At 32.6% G+C, this 18,763-nt stretch overlaps 1 protein-coding gene across 2 annotated transcripts in view; it reads left to right on the top strand.

The window, feature by feature from the left end:
• The window catches only part of unc-13-4A (BAI1 associated protein 3), a 74,017-nt gene that overhangs the window by 26,573 nt on the left and 28,681 nt on the right, over positions 1-18,763 (top strand). For both annotated transcript variants that reach the window (XM_086829751.1, XM_086829750.1), the window contains one exon: positions 6,910-7,483. In XM_086829751.1, coding sequence (XP_086685877.1) covers positions 7,093-7,483 — 391 coding nt within the window. In that variant the 5' untranslated portion in view covers positions 6,910-7,092. The remainder of the gene's footprint in view (positions 1-6,909; positions 7,484-18,763) is intronic.

Here is an 18,763-nt window from a genome sequence, read left to right as displayed (position 1 = left end):
CCTCATTGCCGAATACATTTTTGTGCTGCCGCAAATATAGTCCGTGTAAGGATCGAGTGTCCTATGCGTGGATGTGTGGACTGAGAAAAAATGTGTAGCCTACATTTCAGGGATTTTCAAAGAGCTTCAATAAATATTAAAATATTTAGCTTAACTCAAAGAGGGTCCTTGAGCTTTATAAATTCAAACCAAAATCTTAAGAAGAAAATAATTAAAAATTAAAAAATCCTCTGATTCAAAAAGGGTTCTTTTTTCGGTGATTTATTCTTTTCAGTGCCTGAGTGGCTGATTTGAAGAGTTATTCAAGAACTGCGTCTGATAATTAGGCAGCCTGGTTACGCCTCGTCAGGCGTATACGTAATTTGATAGTTTTAATTGGGCATTCCTTAAGCCCCAGAGGCACACACACACTCTCACACATATGAGCTGGCAGAAGATGGAGTGTAAAAGCCAACCTTTCATATGGAAATTTTGATTGGAATGCGAGCAATATTTAATTAGATCTCTGGTGGCACACCCAAGACACCTTGCATTAAACTTTCAGCAAAGTTGTGAGCACTCTCTCAAGTCTCAAGTCTGGAGTCTTGTGTTGATTTTCCTCTTGGCTGGCTAATTAGAAGGATTTCCCAAAGGATTTCGGCCCTGAGAATGGATGCCTGGCAACTTAATCAATGAGGATTTGTTGCAGCCGCCATAAGTGCACCGTTTTTGACGCCCGGACGCCCCTTGTAATTAATAGCCGCAAATCCAAGCCAAGTTAATTGAATTTCTGTTGCAATTGCGTAAATTGCCCATACGCCCTGTTGTTCCATACTCCCATACGTGGTGTGTGTGTTTTTGTGCTCCTTGTTTGTGCTTTAACAAATTAAGCAATTTACCAGACAGCTGCACAGGGCAGGTGACCCTTCTTGGGCGCATTTATCAAAGGCAACTCGTTCTCGAAGGGCTTCCGTTCGGCACTTTTGCATGTTCCAGCCACATTACTCATGGCCCCTTGGCCCATTGTTTGGGCAATCCTTTGTGGTGTACAGGGTAAGAAAACAGAGCCGGAACAGAAGCTCATGACTTAAGTGGGCTTATTTCTTACAAATGTACTTAAATTTATATTTAATAACCTTCATTGTGTTATTAAATTATTTAAATTACAAAAGGAAATTCGATATCAAAATAGAATGTAATCTAATAATGTATCGTTTGTATTGTTTGCTTATATAAATATTTATTTAATAAGAAATCGAGGCAAAACCTTTTTAACAAATTTAATGTATAGAAACAAACATAAACAAGTTTTTTTCCAAGTTTTTTAGTTCTTATTTTCAGTGCAATTGTGTCTGCTGTTTGTCCAGCATCTTGTGGCCCACACAAAAGGATCTCACTTTTCCTCTGGTTTATTGCATTTGACAGAGAACTAGAGTCCTAGTCCTAAGACTTGTGGCAGTCATTGGTCCTTGGTCCTTGGTCCTTGGTTTTGGCCAGCAACATGCTGACTACAAATTGCCAAAGCAAACAAAGAACGCTGTGCGGAAAGTGTGGAAAGTGATGCATATGCTGCACTTTTGTGATTTATGATGATGATGATGATGATGCCAATGCCGATGATGCGGAAAAACGAGTGGATCCCTGTGGGTGGCCACAAAATCCCATTCCTTGGGCTTTTTTAGCGGGAGATGCAATTTTTACGCTTCAGGTTTAATGCAATTCATGCTTATCCCATCAACTATCGGTTACTGACACCATTTTATTATCCCTTTGGAAGTTACAAAGGCTTTAAGGGTTGGAACTCTATTATGGAAATGTAATAATAAAGTTGTCGTAGGGTTTTGGGAATTGGGTTTTTTAGTCTTTAGTTAATGTTGATTTACTAAACCCTAGACGGGTGTAAAAGACATTATACCTTCCTTGTTCATTTTAAATCTAACTAACACTATATACACTTTCTGTTTGAAATAAAATAATTAATCAATTTGGAAATAGAGCATAACTAACTTAAAAAATTAGCATTCTTTGAATCGATTTTTCTATATTGTATTTTATGACAATTTCTTAGACAAATCAAAGTTTAAAAATCCATAACTAAGTCAAAAATGCTTTAATTTCAATTCGGAAAGCTGTTTTGTGCTAGTATAAATTAGGTTAATAAATCTGCATACTCAAATAAAGATAAAATAAAATTCAGTTTATTTGTCAAATTTTGACAATTTTAATGATGTAACCCCTTATAAAATTTTCATGTTTTGACAAAATTTTGAAATTTTATTTTTTCGACCGGACATGGCTAGATCGATTCTCCTATTCATGCTGATCAAGAATATATATAATTTATAGGGTCGGAAATGACTCCTTCATTACCTTTTAAGCTTCTGACTGAAAGTAGAATACCCTTATTGATAGAAATTATTATTTTAATAACAAACTATTGCATTCACCCTTATGTTCATTTAAAACATAAGAAAACAAAACAAATCAAATTAAAATTTGCCATATCTCGGAACATAAGGTTAACGCAGCAAACTGTTATTGTTCCACTCGGCATTGCCATGATTATTGCCATTATTGGTTGGTATTAATCTGGCAGTTGCTGGTGGCAATTAAATTATATTTGGTCACAATTGTTTGGACCGCTTTCTCACTGCCTGACTTTGGATTGTAGCTCGTGCGTAAAGTAATTTATGTTTTGCCACGCCCCCAACACCGAGGCACACACACGCAAGTGAGGAAGACATTTGAATGCCGCACATTTGTTTGGCTCTGCTCAACCCCAGAACTCTTGGCTATTTGTGCCTTTTGAGATGTCGAATCTGGAATATCTGCCGCAATGTAAACGAGTTTTTTTCGGAGCTTTCTCTCCTTTGAATCCCTCGGTTTTTTCTTCTTTCCTTCTGTAGATATTTAAAGCCACATATCATGTTGGGACAGGAGTGAAAATAAATTTTATGCCACAGCATGCGTTGCCGTTTGTTGTTGAGCAGCTGCTTTGTCATTTTCACGTACCAGCACCGTGCACCCCAAAAAAAAGAAAACCCTCCTTTCCCCCTTATTTTCGGGGGCATGAGCACCGACATTCATCTGCCAGTTGCCCTGGAAAAACTTGGCTTTCGCTGTGCAAAAAAACGGGAGAAAAAAATGACATAAAGCGACATAATAATTTTGCCTTTGAAATTGCCTTACAATTGCTTTTTTTTCATTTTGTGTGTGTGCGAATTCCCTTCCCCCTTGGGTATTCTCTTAAGCTTATATTTAGGTTTTCGCAATATATATAGTATCCTTATATGGAAACCGTATACATATATACCCTTAATTTAGATTTATAGCAAGAATAATTACATTCAAATACCAGATTCATTAGGGATTTATATATTATTCCCTTCGTGTGTATGTGTTTTTTATGGGATTATCAAACTCTAAAGCCCTGATAAGCGTATTCCGTATTCTCCTTGGCTACGGCGCAGATTTTGTTTTTCAATTTTCCGCCTTCTATTTGAATTTCGCAACTTTTCCTTGTGCAACTTCCCCACCGCAGAAAATGTTTGCACAGGTGGAAACGCTTTTAAATTATGCGTGGTAACCAAATCAGCTCACAAAATGTGTCTAAAATTGACTCGAATGTGGAACCGGTCTCAGACCCTCGTCTCAGTTCATTTTGGGGGCACAAAAAACGATAATTACTGCCAGTTGATGGGCGAGCTCGCGACTTTGTGACAGCTACATAGCCAGGGATATTCGGGAAGTCACATTAGTGCAATCCACATTTAATTTAGTTTTTTTTCCCCCACAAGCTCTGTGAAAACTTTTTCGAACAAGGGTTGCTGTCAGCGAGGACACACACACACCCTGGCCCACATGTCGTATGCGCAATCATTAATAAAAACTAAATAGATTGAGGGAACAGCGCGAAGAGGGACTCGGACGGAGTCCTTACTTTTATGAGACACTGAGAAAAGAATAAGTATTCTTCTCTTTGAAAAGGGAAGACTTTCCTTAAGTAACTATAGCTCAATACAAACCTAGAACTTTCTTAGAACTATAAAACCCTTTTTAAGCAATAACTTTTAGTCGAGATATTTTTCCGTGTAATGTAACCCATCAAGTCACACACACACATGCCACTTTCGCGCTGCCTGGCCTGGCCAGTGACTAATTAATCTTAATTAAAGTCTAAGTTGGCTGCGTATTTATGTCCCCTACTCCCTGCTCCTCTATACATTTTCCTTTACTTTTTATATGGGCAGCTGTTGCTGCTGCCTGTGGCTCCGCTTCCATTTCATTTAATTGCAATACATTTGTCTGTCGCTTAATGGCAAATTTACGTGCACCATATAAATCAACTTTTGTGTGAAGGCTGATTTATTTTTAGCATTTTCGAAAACAAAACAATGGCCCGAGCCTCAGATAACACAGAAATGGTTTGCAAATTATTTTCGTAGTCCGCTAATTATGGCGCCAGTAGAGTCGAAACGGAATAACATCCGGAAGCTAAGGCCACATGCATGAATGCGCTGATTACGCACACGAACATCATCGGTGTTTTGGCCATTGTGTGTCCTGCTGCTGGATGCGAATGGTTTTGCCAACTGTATTGTAGTTCCAGTTGCCATGACTGCCGGCCATTTAGGGCCAACTCTGTATATACTCACACTCCTCCCCCATATGTATGTATGTCGTTTATGGCATTTAAAGCCACTCTGGCACACTGGATAATACCTTCATTGTCCCCGAGAGTGCTTAACATCCTGCCATCCTGCAGGTTACCCACTCGCATTATGTGGCGAATTTAATCAAGTTTTATTTTTATGGCGACAGTAAACAGGTTGATAATGTTGCCCAGCATTTTGTTGAAGGCAGGCTAACACTACTTTTCCGGAAAAATGACAAGTCAATAAAACATTGTCATGCCATTATCGGAATAGAGATAGGGGCGTAATGACAAGAACTGGAATAAATAAAACAAACTAAACTTATTTGAGTGGCCTAAATGGCTTTGATTTTATGGTGAGCCTAAAATATTTAGTGCTTACTTTATAAATAGATGAAAGTGTCATTAATATAACAAAGTACCAAGGCTAAAAGTATTTATTCTGTGTGTTTTGTTACAGACGTTTTGGTAGGGTTTATTTCTAATGTAGAAAGTTACATATATCCGCATTCCCACTCGTGCTTACTTCTATATATATTGATGTATATGTTCAAGAAACTTAATTACGATTTAATATAAAATCCAATTTAAAACTATAGGTATAAATATAAGGTTTTAGAGTAATTCCTAAACCACCTAAAAACCTTAATTTCTTAGAAGACTATACTCTTAAAATGAGAAAGACTTCTTCTTCTTAAATCGAAATGGCCCACTGTTATCGAGGACCTTCATCCGGCTACATTTCCATGGTGCTTTTGGCAAATGAAAAGACAAACTCCTAAGCCAGTCACGTTTGAATGGCCGAAAAAAGTAGAAGCCCACAAACTTGAGTTCAATTTGCAATTTCATTTTCGCCACACCGATTTGCTCATCCATAATCGAGGGCCAAACCCCAGGCAAACTAATTAATTAGCTACTTTTCTGCTTGGTCCAGCGTTTATTTTTGGTCGTCTAATTATTGTTATTAGTATTTTGGGCCATGCTGCAACCGTGCCACCTAATTTATGGGCCCAGGACAACTCTTACAGGTGCCGTGTATTGTGGCAAGTGTGTGTGTGTGTGTGTGTCCCAATTATTCATGCAGATCGATTAGCTATGAACACAAAAAATGGCTCATTAAGCTCAGCTGATAAAACGTTAATTAGGATAGCGGAGCCTACTTCAAAAGAAATTTAATTAAGAGCCGTGCCCAGAAGTGAGCAAAAGGACTCAGCCATCAATCGATAGAAACGCCAAACAAATGCAATCCTATTTTTCCCCCTAGATATTTTCACGGAATTTGGTTGGGCAAACATGCACTGGACAAAAATATCTGCATATTTGTAAACATATTTAAAGGTGTCTAAAATGAAATTGCAAAAAATGAAGTGCAAGTTCTATTATTGTGTAAAATGTTCAACCCGTTGTAGTATATTATAACTGTAGTTTAAAAGCATGCAAAACATAAAGGAATGATTTCGGACCCTATAAACCATATATATTCTTGATCAGCATTAGCAGCTGAATCGATCTAGCTATGTCCGGAAAAAATCTTTTTTTTTTTTCAAAAAATTTCAAAATGTCTTAGGGGCATCATAAAAATGTGTCAAAAATTGACAAAAAATTGCATTTTTTAAATTTAAAAACTCAGTATGCAGATTTGTTAACGCTTTAAAAACTAACACAAAACGGTTCTCCAAATTGAAATCAATAAATTTTTGGATGAGTTCCGATATTTGGAAAAATTGAATTTACCCAAAAAATTTTCATATAAAAATATCGATTAAATATACTTAGAATACACAGATAAGGTTGTAGGATTTTAAGAGTACTAGTGCTCAGTCATTTTCTTTTTTCTGAGTGTCAAAAAATCAAACCAGCAAGTCAACAGAAAAGCTGATGAATCGAATCAAGGGCAAATATAATGGTTCTGGAGTCTAGAACCCAGCAGAGTCCACAATGTCCAAAGTACACTGGCTATTAAAATGCCAAACAAGTTGGCTTAATTAATTTATATTTTTTTGCTGCGCTTTTCTCTGTGGAAATTCCTGCGCAGCAAAGTATGCTAATCGAGAAGGAGAAAATCTTGAGCAAATGAAGAAAATCTCGTCTAGCTTTTGTGTTTTGTAATTGTTTTTAATCCGAACACGAAAATATTTACATACACACACATAATTCCGAACTTAAGTCCCCGGCCGGAATTCAATTATTGCCAAAAATAGGAGAAAACAATTCTCAAGCGTCTGCCAGAAGTTGCCACCTTAAACAAACATTTCGTTTCCTTGTTATCCTTGCAGAGTCGTGATAAGAACGCAGTCGGGAGCGTGGATCCAGGACCAATTTATAATCGGGCAGGCAAATCCCGAGCGCAACTTTCCAAGTGATTAATTTCACGGAGGAAGCGAGAGTGAGAGAGGGACGGAAAGGACTTGAGCCAATTACGCCGGCGATTGGAACGGAGCCAGGAGCCAGATGCCGCCATGAGTTTCCTTAGCTCCATGCAGCAATATGTAACCAGTGGCATCTCCAGCCTGGGCCTCGGCAATCGCCGCTTCTCCCTCTCCCGCCAGGAGTCCTCCGAGCAGCAGTCTGGCGGAGGCATTGGCATCGGTGGCTCCGCACCTGGCGGCGGCCTCGTTTCCGCTCAGCAACAGCCGCCATTTCCGCAGCAGCCATTGCAGCAGCAGCACTCGCTTCCGGCGCAGCAGCAACAGCAGCAACAGCTGCAACAGGCGAGCATTGGAAGCGGCTTGGGAGTTTATGGTGCCCCAGCACCGCCCACCGGGGGCGTGGCAGCGACAGCAAGCGGCAGTAATTACCCCTCGGGTGGCGTGGTAATCGGTAATCCGAATGCCACCAATCCATTATTGGGTGAGTTCTAGTATGGATCTGTCTTTGCCTTTCTTAATCTTCTGTAAAGTTACTAGGGAAAAATAAAGTTAAATAATTAATAATTATTAATTAAAGGTAATTAAAGGAAAAGGTAACATATATCTAAACGACACAAGAGTATTGATATTTGGACTTTGGAAAGACTATTCCCATATTTTTTTTGTACCCAAAACAGGGATTCTCATTTCAGTCAGAAGCTCAAAACACATCGAAGGAGTCATTTTCGACCCTATAAAGCATATATATTCTTGATCAGCACAAAAAACTGCGTCGATCTAGATTACTCCGGACAAAACAAATTTTTTTTTAAATTTGGCCAAAAATTGAAAAAATGATAAGGGGTTACATCATTAAAATTTGCAAAAATTGGCCAAAAATTGAGAATTTTAACATTTTAAACTAAGTATGCAGATTTGTTAACCTAGTAAAAACTAGCACAGAAAAGCTTTCCGAATTAATTTTCATGCATTTTTGGCTGAGTTATGAGTTTTTTTAAATTTGATTTGTCGCAAAATTTTTCGTATTAAAAAATACCAATAAAATCCATACCAATTATACTGTTTTTGTTTGAATTTATCTACAAAATAGTTCTGCAATACAAAATATTATATTTAAACGCAATAATGATAAATAGAACAATAGAATAGATTCGGAAAAGGCAACAAATTTCTAAACGACACAAGAGTATTGATATTTGGACTTTGGAAAGCCTGTTCCCATATTTTTTTTGTACCCAAAACAGGGATTCTCATTTCAGTCAGAAGCTTAAAACACATCGAAGGAGTCATTTCCGACCCTATAAACCATATATATTCTTGATCAGCACAAAAAACTGCGTCGATCTAGATTACTCCGGACAAAACAAATTTTTTTTTAAATTTGGCCAAAAATTGAAAAAATGATAAGGGGTTACATCATTAAAATTTGCAAAAATTGGCCAAAAATTGAGAATTTTAACATTTTAAACTAAGTATGCAGATTTGTTAACCTAGTAAAAACTAGCACAGAAAAGCTTTCCGAATTAATTTTCATGCATTTTTGGCTGAGTTATAAGTTTTTTTAAATTTGATTTGTCGCAAAATTTTTCGTATTAAAAAATACCAATAAAATCCATACCAATTATACTGTTTTTGTTTGAATTTATCTACAAAATAGTTCTGCAATACAAAATATTATATTTAAACGCAATAATGATAAATAGAACAATAGAATAGATTCGGAAAAGGCAACAAATTTCTAAACGACACAAGAGTATTGATATTTGGACTTTGGAAAGACTGTTCCCATATTTTTTTTGTACCCAAAACAGGGATTCTCATTTCAGTCAGAAGCTTAAAATACATCGAAGGAGTCATTTCCGACCCTATAAACCATATATATTCTTGATCAGCACAAAAAACTGCGTCGATCTAGATTACTCCGGACAAAACAAATTTTTTTTTAAATTTGGCCAAAAATTGAAAAAATGATAAGGGGTTACATCATTAAAATTTGCAAAAATTGGCCAAAAATTGAGAATTTTAACATTTTAAACTAAGTATGCAGATTTGTTAACCTAGTAAAAACTAGCACAGAAAAGCTTTCCGAATTAATTTTCATGCATTTTTGGCTGAGTTATGCGTTTTTTAAAATTTGATTTGTCGCAAAATTTTTTGTATTAAAAAATACCAATAAAATCCATACCAATTATATTGTTTTTGTTTGAATTTATCTACAAAATAGTTCTGCAATACAAAATATTATATTTAAATGCAATAATGATAAATAGAACAATAGAATAGGTTGGGAAAAGGCAACAAATTTCTAAACGACACAAGAGTATTGATATTTGGACTTTGGAAAGACTGTTCCCATATTTTTTTTGTACCCAAAACAGGGATTCTCATTTCAGTCAGAAGCTTAAAACACATCGAAGGAGTCATTTCCGACCCTATAAACCATATATATTCTTGATCAGCACAAAAAACTGCGTCCATCTAGATTACTCCGGACAAAACAAATTTTTTTTTAAATTTGGCCAAAAATTGAAAAAATGATAAGGGGTTACATCATTAAAATTTGCAAAAATTGGCCAAAAATTGAGAATTTTAACATTTTAAACTAAGTATGCAGATTTGTTAACCTAGTAAAAACTAGCACAGAAAAGCTTTCCGAATTAATTTTCATGCATTTTTGGCTGAGTTATGAGTTTTTTTAAATTTGATTTGTCGCAAAATTTTTCGTATTAAAAAATACCAATAAAATCCATACCAATTATACTGTTTTTGTTTGAATTTATCTACAAAATAGTTCTGCAATACAAAATATTATATTTAAACGCAATAATGATAAATAGAACAATAGAATAGATTCGGAAAAGGCAACAAATTTCTAAACGACACAAGAGTATTGATATTTGGACTTTGGAAAGACTGTTCCCATATTTTTTTTGTACCCAAAACAGGGATTCTCATTTCAGTCAGAAGCTTAAAACACATCGAAGGAGTCATTTCCGACCCTATAAACCATATATATTCTTGATCAGCACAAAAAACTGCGTCCATTTAGATTACTCCGGACAAAACAAATTTTTTTTTAAATTTGGCCAAAAATTGAAAAAATGATAAGGGGTTACATCATTAAAATTTGCAAAAATTGGCCAAAAATTTAGAATTTTAAAATTTTAAACTAAGTATGCAGATTTGTTAACCTAGTAAAAACTAGCACAGAAAAGCTTTCCGAATTGAATTTCATGCATTTTTGGCTGAGTTATGAGTTTTTTTAAATTTGATTTGTCGCAAAATTTTTCGTATTAAAAAATACCAATAAAATCCATACCAATTATACTGTTTTTGTTTGAATTTATCTACAAAATAGTTCTGCAATACAAAATATTATATTTAAACGCAATAATGATAAATAGAACAATAGAATAGATTCGGAAAAGGCAACAAATTTCTAAACGACACAAGAGTATTGATATTTGGACTTTGGAAAGACTGTTCCCATATTTTTTTTGTACCCAAAACAGGGATTCTCATTTCAGTCAGAAGCTTAAAACACATCGAAGGAGTCATTTCCGACCCTATAAACCATATATATTCTTGATCAGCACAAAAAAATGCATCGATCTAGATTACTCCGGACAAAACACATTTTTTTTTTAATTTGGCCAAAAATTGAAAAAATGATAAGGGGTTACATCATTAAAATTTGCAAAAATTGGCCAAAAATTTAGAATTTTAAAATTTTAAACTAAGTATGCAGATTTGTTAACCTAGTAAAAACTAGCACAGAAAAGCTTTCCGAATTGAATTTCATGCATTTTTGGCTGAGTTATGAGTTTTTTTAAATTTGATTTGTCGCAAAATTTTTCGTATCAAAAAATACCAATAAAATCCATTCCAATTATACTGTTTTTGTTTGAATTTATCTACAAAATAGTTCTGCAATACAAAATATTATATTTAAATGCAATAATGATGAATAGAACAATAGAATAGATTCGGAAAAGGCAACAAATTTCTAAACGACACAAGAGTATTGATATTTGGACTTTGGAAAGACTGTTCCCATATTTTTTTTGTACCCAAAACAGGGATTCTCATTTCAGTCAGAAGCTTAAAACACATCGAAGGAGTCATTTCCGACCCTATAAACCATATATATTCTTGATCAGCACAAAAAACTGCGTCCATCTAGATTACTCCGGACAAAACACATTTTTTTTTAAATTTGGCCAAAAAATTGAAAAAATGATAAAATTAAAATTAAAATTAAAATTCTCAATTTTTGGCCAATTTTTGCAAATTTTAATGATGTAACCCCTTATCATTTTTTCAATTTTTGGCCAAATTTAAAAAAAAATTTGTTTTGTCCGGAGTAATCTAGATCGACGCAGTTTTTTGTGCTGATCAAGAATATATATGGTTTATAGGGTCGGAAATGACTCCTTCGATGTGTTTTAAGCTTCTGACTGAAATGAGAATCCCTGTTTTGGGTACAAAAAAAATATGGGAACAGTCTTTCCAAAGTCCAAATATCAATACTCTTGTGTCGTTTAGAAATTTGTTGCCTTTTCCGAATCTATTCTATTGTTCTATTCATCATTATTGCATTTAAATATAATATTTTGTATTGCAGAACTATTTTGTAGATAAATTCAAACAAAAACAGTATAATTGGAATGGATTTTATTGGTATTTTTTAATACGAAAAATTTTGCGACAAATCAAATTTAAAAAAACTCATAACTCAGCCAAAAATGCATGAAAATTAATTCGGAAAGCTTTTCTGTGCTAGTTTTTACTAGGTTAACAAATCTGCATACTTAGTTTAAAATGTTAAAATTCTAAATTTTTGGCCAATTTTTGCAAATTTTAATGATGTAACCCCTTATCATTTTTTCAATTTTTGGCCAAATTAAAAAAAAAATGTGTTTTGTCCGGAGTAATCTAGATCGACGCAGTTTTTTGTGCTGATCAAGAATATATATGGTTTATATGGTCGGAAATGACTCCTTCGATGTGTTTTAAGCTTCTGACTGAAATGAGAATCCCTGTTTTGGGTACAAAAAAAATATGGGAACAGTCTTTCCAAAGTCCAAATATCAATACTCTTGTGTCGTTTAGAAATTTGTTGCCTTTTCCGAATCTATTATATTGTTCTATTCATCATTTTTGCATTTAAATATAATATTTTGTATTGCAGAACTATTTTGTAGATAAATTCAAACAAAAACAATATAATTGGTATGGATTTTATTGGTATTTTTTAATACGAAAAATTTTGCGACAAATCAAATTTTAAAAAAACTCATAACTCAGCCAAAAATGCATGAAAATTAATTCGGAAAGCTTTTCTGTGCTAGTTTTTACTAGGTTAACAAATCTGCATACTTAGTTTAAAATGTTAAAATTCTCAATTTTTTGCCAATTTTTTGCAAATTTTAATGATGTAACCCCTTATCATTTTTTCAATTTTTGGCCAAATTTAAAAAAAAATTTGTTTTGTCCGGAGTAATCTAGATCGACGCAGTTTTTTGTGCTGATCAAGAATATATATGGTTTATAGGGTCGGAAATGACTCCTTCGATGTGTTTTAAGCTTCTGACTGAAATGAGAATCCCTGTTTTGGGTACAAAAAAAATATGGGAACAGTCTTTCCAAAGTCCAAATATCAATACTCTTGTGTCGTTTAGAAATTTGTTGCCTTTTCCGAATCTATTCTATTGTTCTATTCATCATTATTGCATTTGAATATAATATTTTGTATTGCAGAACTATTTTGTAGATAAATTCAAACAAAAACAATATAATTGGTATGGATTTTATTGGTATTTTTTAATACGAAAAATTTTGCGACAAATCAAATTTTAAAAAACTCATAACTCAGCCAAAAATGCATGAAAATTAATTCGGAAAGCTTTTCTGTGCTAGTTTTTACTAGGTTAACAAATCTGCATACTTAGTTTAAAATGTTAAAATTCTCAATTTTTGGCCAATTTTTGCAAATTTTAATGATGTAACCCCTTATCATTTTTTCAATTTTTGGCCAAATTTAAAAAAAAATTTGTTTTGTCCGGAGTAATCTAGATCGACGCAGTTTTTTGTGCTGATCAAGAATATATATGGTTTATAGGGTCGGAAATGACTCCTTCGATGTGTTTTAAGCTTCTGACTGAAATGAGAATCCCTGTTTTGGGTACAAAAAAAATATGGGAACAGTCTTTCCAAAGTCCAAATATCAATACTCTTGTGTCGTTTAGAAATTTGTTGCCTTTTCCGAATCTATTCTATTGTTCTATTCATCATTATTGCATTTAAATATAATATTTTGTATTGCAGAACTATTTTGTAGATAAATTCAAACAAAAACAGTATAATTGGTATGGATTTTATTGGTATTTTTTAATACGAAAAATTTTGCGACAAATCAAATTTAAAAAAACTCATAACTCAGCCAAAAATGCATGAAAATTAATTCGGAAAGCTTTTCTGTGCTAGTTTTTACTAGGTTAACAAATCTGCATACTTAGTTTAAAATGTTAAAATTCTAAATTTTTGGCCAATTTTTGCAAATTTTAATGATGTAACCCCTTATCATTTTTTCAATTTTTGGCCAAATTTAAAAAAAAATTTGTTTTGTCCGGAGTAATCAAGATCGACGCAGTTTTTTGTGCTGATCAAGAATATATATGGTTTATAGGGTCGGAAATGACTCCTTCGATGTGTTTTAAGCTTCTGACTGAAATGAGAATCCCTGTTTTGGGTACAAAAAAAATATGGGAACAGTCTTTCCAAAGTCCAAATATCAATACTCTTGTGTCGTTTAGAAATTTGTTGCCTTTTCCGAATCTATTCTATTGTTCTATTCATCATTTTTGCATTTAAATATAATATTTTGTATTGCAGAACTATTTTGTAGATAAATTCAAACAAAAACAATATAATTGGTATGGATTTTATTGGTATTTTTTAATATGAAAAATTTTGCGACAAATCAAATTTAAAAAAACTCATAACTCAGCCAAAAATGCATGAAAATTAATTCGGAAAGCTTTTCTGTGCTAGTTTTTACTAGGTTAACAAATCTGCATACTTAGTTTAAAATGTTAAAATTCTCAATTTTTGGTCCATTTTTGCAAATTTTAATTTATCATTTTTTCAATTTTTGGCCAAATTTAAAAAAAAAAATTGTTTTGTCCGGAGTAATCTAGATCGACGCAGTTTTTTGTGCTGATCAAGAATATATATGGTTTATAGGGTCGGAAATGACTCCTTCGATGTGTTTTAAGCTTCTGACTGAAATGAGAATCCCTGTTTTGGGTACAAAAAAAATATGGGAACAGTCTTTCCAAAGTCCAAATATCAATACTCTTGTGTCGTTTAGAAATTTGTTGCCTTTTCCGAATCTATTCTATTGTTCTATTCATCATTATTGCATTTAAATATAATATTTTGTATTGCAGAACTATTTTGTAGATAAATTCAAACAAAAACAATATAATTGGTATGGATTTTATTGGTATTTTTTAATACGAAAAATTTTGCGACAAATCAAATTTTAAAAAAACTCATAACTCAGCCAAAAATGCATGAAAATTAATTCGGAAAGCTTTTCTGTGCTAGTTTTTACTAGGTTAACAAATCTGCATACTTAGTTTAAAATGTTAAAATTCTCAATTTTTGGCCAATTTTTGCAAATTTTAATGATGTAACCCCTTATCATTTTTTCAATTTTTGGCCAAATTTAAAAAAAAATTTGTTTTGTCCGGAGTAATCTAGATCGACGCAGTTTTTTGTGCTGATCAAGAATATATATGGTTTATAGGGTCGGAAATGACTCCTTCGATGTGTTTTAAGCTTCTGACTGAAATGAGAATCCCTGTTTTGGGTACAAAAAAAATATGGGAACAGTCTTTCCAAAGTCCAAATATCAATACTCTTGTGTCGTTTAGAAATTAGTTGCCTTTTCCGAATCTATTCTATTGTTCTATTCATCATTATTGCATTTAAATATAATATTTTGTATTGCAGAACTATTTTGTAGATAAATTCAAACAAAAACAGTATAATTGGTATGGATTTTATTGGTATTTTTTAATATGAAAAATTTTGCGACAAATCAAATTTAAAAAAACTCATAACTCAGCCAAAAATGCATGAAAATTAATTCGGAAAGCTTTTCTGTGCTAGTTTTTACTAGGTTAACAAATCTGCATACTTAGTTTAAAATGTTAAAATTCTCAATTTTTGGCCAATTTTTGCAAATTTTAATGATGTAACCCCTTATCATTTTTTCAATTTTTGGCCAAATTTAAAAAAAAATTTGTTTTGTCCGGAGTAATCTAGATCGACGCAGTTTTTTGTGCTGATCAAGAATATATATGGTTTATAGGGTCGGAAATGACTCCTTCGATGTGTTTTAAGCTTCTGACTGAAATGAGAATCCCTGTTTTGGGTACAAAAAAAATATGGGAACAGTCTTTCCAAAGTCCAAATATCAATACTCTTGTGTCGTTTAGAAATTTGTTGCCTTTTCCGAATCTATTCTATTGTTCTATTCATCATTATTGCATTTAAATATAATATTTTGTATTGCAGAACTATTTTGTAGATAAATTCAAACAAAAACAATATAATTGGTATGGATTTTATTGGTATTTTTTAATACGAAAAATTTTGCGACAAATCAAATTTTAAAAAACTCATAACTCAGCCAAAAATGCATGAAATTCAATTCGGAAAGCTTTTCTGTGCTAGTTTTTACTAGGTTAACAAATCTGCATACTTAGTTTAAAATGTTAAAATTCTAAATTTTTGGCCAATTTTTGCAAATTTTAATGATGTAACCCCTTATCATTTTTTCAATTTTTGGCCAAATTTAAAAAAAAATTTGTTTTGTCCGGAGTAATCTAGATCGACGCAGTTTTTTGTGCTGATCAAGAATATATATGGTTTATAGGGTCGGAAATGACTCCTTCGATGTGTTTTAAGCTTCTGACTGAAATGAGAATCCCTGTTTTGGGTACAAAAAAAATATGGGAACAGTCTTTCCAAAGTCCAAATATCAATACTCTTGTGTCGTTTAGAAATTTGTTGCCTTTTCCGAATCTATTCTATTGTTCTATTCATCATTATTGCATTTAAATATAATATTTTGTATTGCAGAACTATTTTGTAGATAAATTCAAACAAAAACAGTATAATTGGTATGGATTTTATTGGTATTTTTTAATACGAAAAATTTTGCGACAAATCAAATTTAAAAAAACTCATAACTCAGCCAAAAATGCATGAAAATTCAATTCGGAAAGCTTTTCTGTGCTAGTTTTTACTAGGTTAACAAATCTGCATACTTAGTTGAAAATGTTAAAATTCTCAATTTTTGGCCAATTTTTTGCAAATTTTAATGATGTAACCCCTTATCATTTTTTCAATTTTTGGCCAAATTAAAAAAAAAATGTGTTTTGTCCGGAGTAATCTAGATCGACGCAGTTTTTTGTGCTGATCAAGAATATATATGGTTTATAGGGTCGGAAATGACTCCTTCGATGTGTTTTAAGCTTCTGACTGAAATGAGAATCCCTGTTTTGGGTACAAAAAAAATATGGGAACAGTCTTTCCAAAGTCCAAATATCAATACTCTTGTGTCGTTTAGAAATTTGTTGCCTTTTCCGAATCTATTCTATTGTTCTATTTATCATTATTGCATTTGAATATAATATTTTGTATTGCAGAACTATTTTGTAGATAAATTCAAACAAAAACAATATAATTGGTATGGATTTTATTGGTGTTTGTTAATACGAAAAATTTTGCGGCAAATCAAATTTTAAAAAACTCATAACTCAGCCAAAAATGCATGAAATTCAATTCGGAAAGCTTTTCTGTGCTAGTTTTTACTAGGTTAACAAATCTGCATACTTAGTTGAAAATGTTAAAATTCTCAATTTTTGGCCAATTTTTGCAAATTTTAATGATGTAACCCCTTATAATTTTTTCAATTTTTGGCCAAATTTAAAAAAAAATTTGTTTTGTCCGGAGTAATCTAGATCGACGCAGTTTTTTGTGCTGATCAAGAATATATATGGTTTATAGGGTCGGAAATGACTCCTTCGATGTGTTTTAAGCTTCTGACTGAAATGAGAATCCCTGTTTTGGGTACAAAAAAAATATGGGAACAGTCTTTCCAAAGTCCAAATATCAATACTCTTGTGTCGTTTAGAAATTTGTAGCCTTTTCCGAATCTATTCTATTGTTCTATTTATCATTATTGCATTTGAATATAATATTTTGTATTGCTGAACTATTTTGTAGATAAATTCAAACAAAAACAATATAATTGGTATGGATTTTATTGGTATTTTTTAATACGAAAAATTTTGCGGCAAATCAAATTTTAAAAAACTCATAACTCAGCCAAAAATGCATGAAATTCAATTCGGAAAGCTTTTCTGTGCTAGTTTTAACTAGGTTAACAAATCTGCATACTTAGTTGAAAATGTTAAAATTCTCAATTTTTTGCCAATTTTTTGCAAATTTTAATGATGTAACCCCTTATCATTTTTTCAATTTTTGGCCAAATTAAAAAAAAAATGTGTTTTGTCCGGAGTAATCTAGATCGACGCAGTTTTTTGTGCTGATCAAGAATATATATGGTTTATAGGGTCGGAAATGACTCCTTCGATGTGTTTTAAGCTTCTGACTGAAATGAGAATCCCTGTTTTGGGTACAAAAAAAATATGGGAACAGTCTTTCCAAAGTCCAAATATCAATACTCTTGTGTCGTTTAGAAATTTGTTGCCTTTTCCGAATCTATTCTATTGTTCTATTTATCATTATTGCATTTGAATATAATATTTTGTATTGCAGAACTATTTTGTAGATAAATTCAAACAAAAACAATATAATTGGTATGGATTTTATTGGTATTTTTTAATACGAAAAATTTTGCGGCAAATCAAATTTTAAAAAACTCATAACTCAGCCAAAAATGCATGAAATTCAATTCGGAAAGCTTTTCTGTGCTAGTTTTTACTAGGTTAACAAATCTGCATACTTAGTTGAAAATGTTAAAATTCTCAATTTTTGGCCAATTTTTGCAAATTTTAATGATGTAACCCCTTATAATTTTTTCAATTTTTGGCCAAATTAAAAAAAAAAATTTGTTTTGTCCGGAGTAAGCTAGATCGACGCAGTTTTTTGTGCTGATCAAGAATATATATGGTTTATAGGGTCGGAAATGACTCCTTCGATGTGTTTTAAGCTTCTGACTGAAATGAGAATCCCTGTTTTGGGTACAAAAAAAATATGGGAACAGTCTTTCCAAAGTCCAAATATCAATACTCTTGTGTCGTTTAGAAATTTGTTGCCTTTTCCGAATCTATTCTATTGTTCTATTTATCATTATTGCATTTGAATATAATATTTTGTATTGCTGAACTATTTTGTAGATAAATTCAAACAAAAACAATATAATTGGTATGGATTTTATTGGTATTTTTTAATACGAAAAATTTTGCGGCAAATCAAATTTTAAAAAACTCATAACTCAGCCAAAAATGCATGAAATTCAATTCGGAAAGCTTTTCTGTGCTAGTTTTTACTAGGTTAACAAATCTGCATACTTAGTTGAAAATGTTAAAATTCTCAATTTTTGGCCAATTTTTGCAAATTTTAATGATGTAACCCCTTATCATTTTTTCAATTTTTGGCCAAATTTAAAAAAAAATTTGTTTTGTCCGGAGTAATCTAGATCGACGCAGTTTTTTGTGCT

The sequence above is a fragment of the Drosophila serrata genome, unplaced genomic scaffold (genome assembly GCF_035046125.1).
Source record: "Drosophila serrata isolate PLE 108 unplaced genomic scaffold, ASM3504612v1 contig_217, whole genome shotgun sequence".
NCBI lineage: Eukaryota > Metazoa > Arthropoda > Insecta > Diptera > Drosophilidae > Drosophila > Drosophila serrata.
The sequence above is the reverse complement of the archived record's forward strand: the minus strand, read 5'-3'. Positions and strand labels throughout refer to the sequence as shown.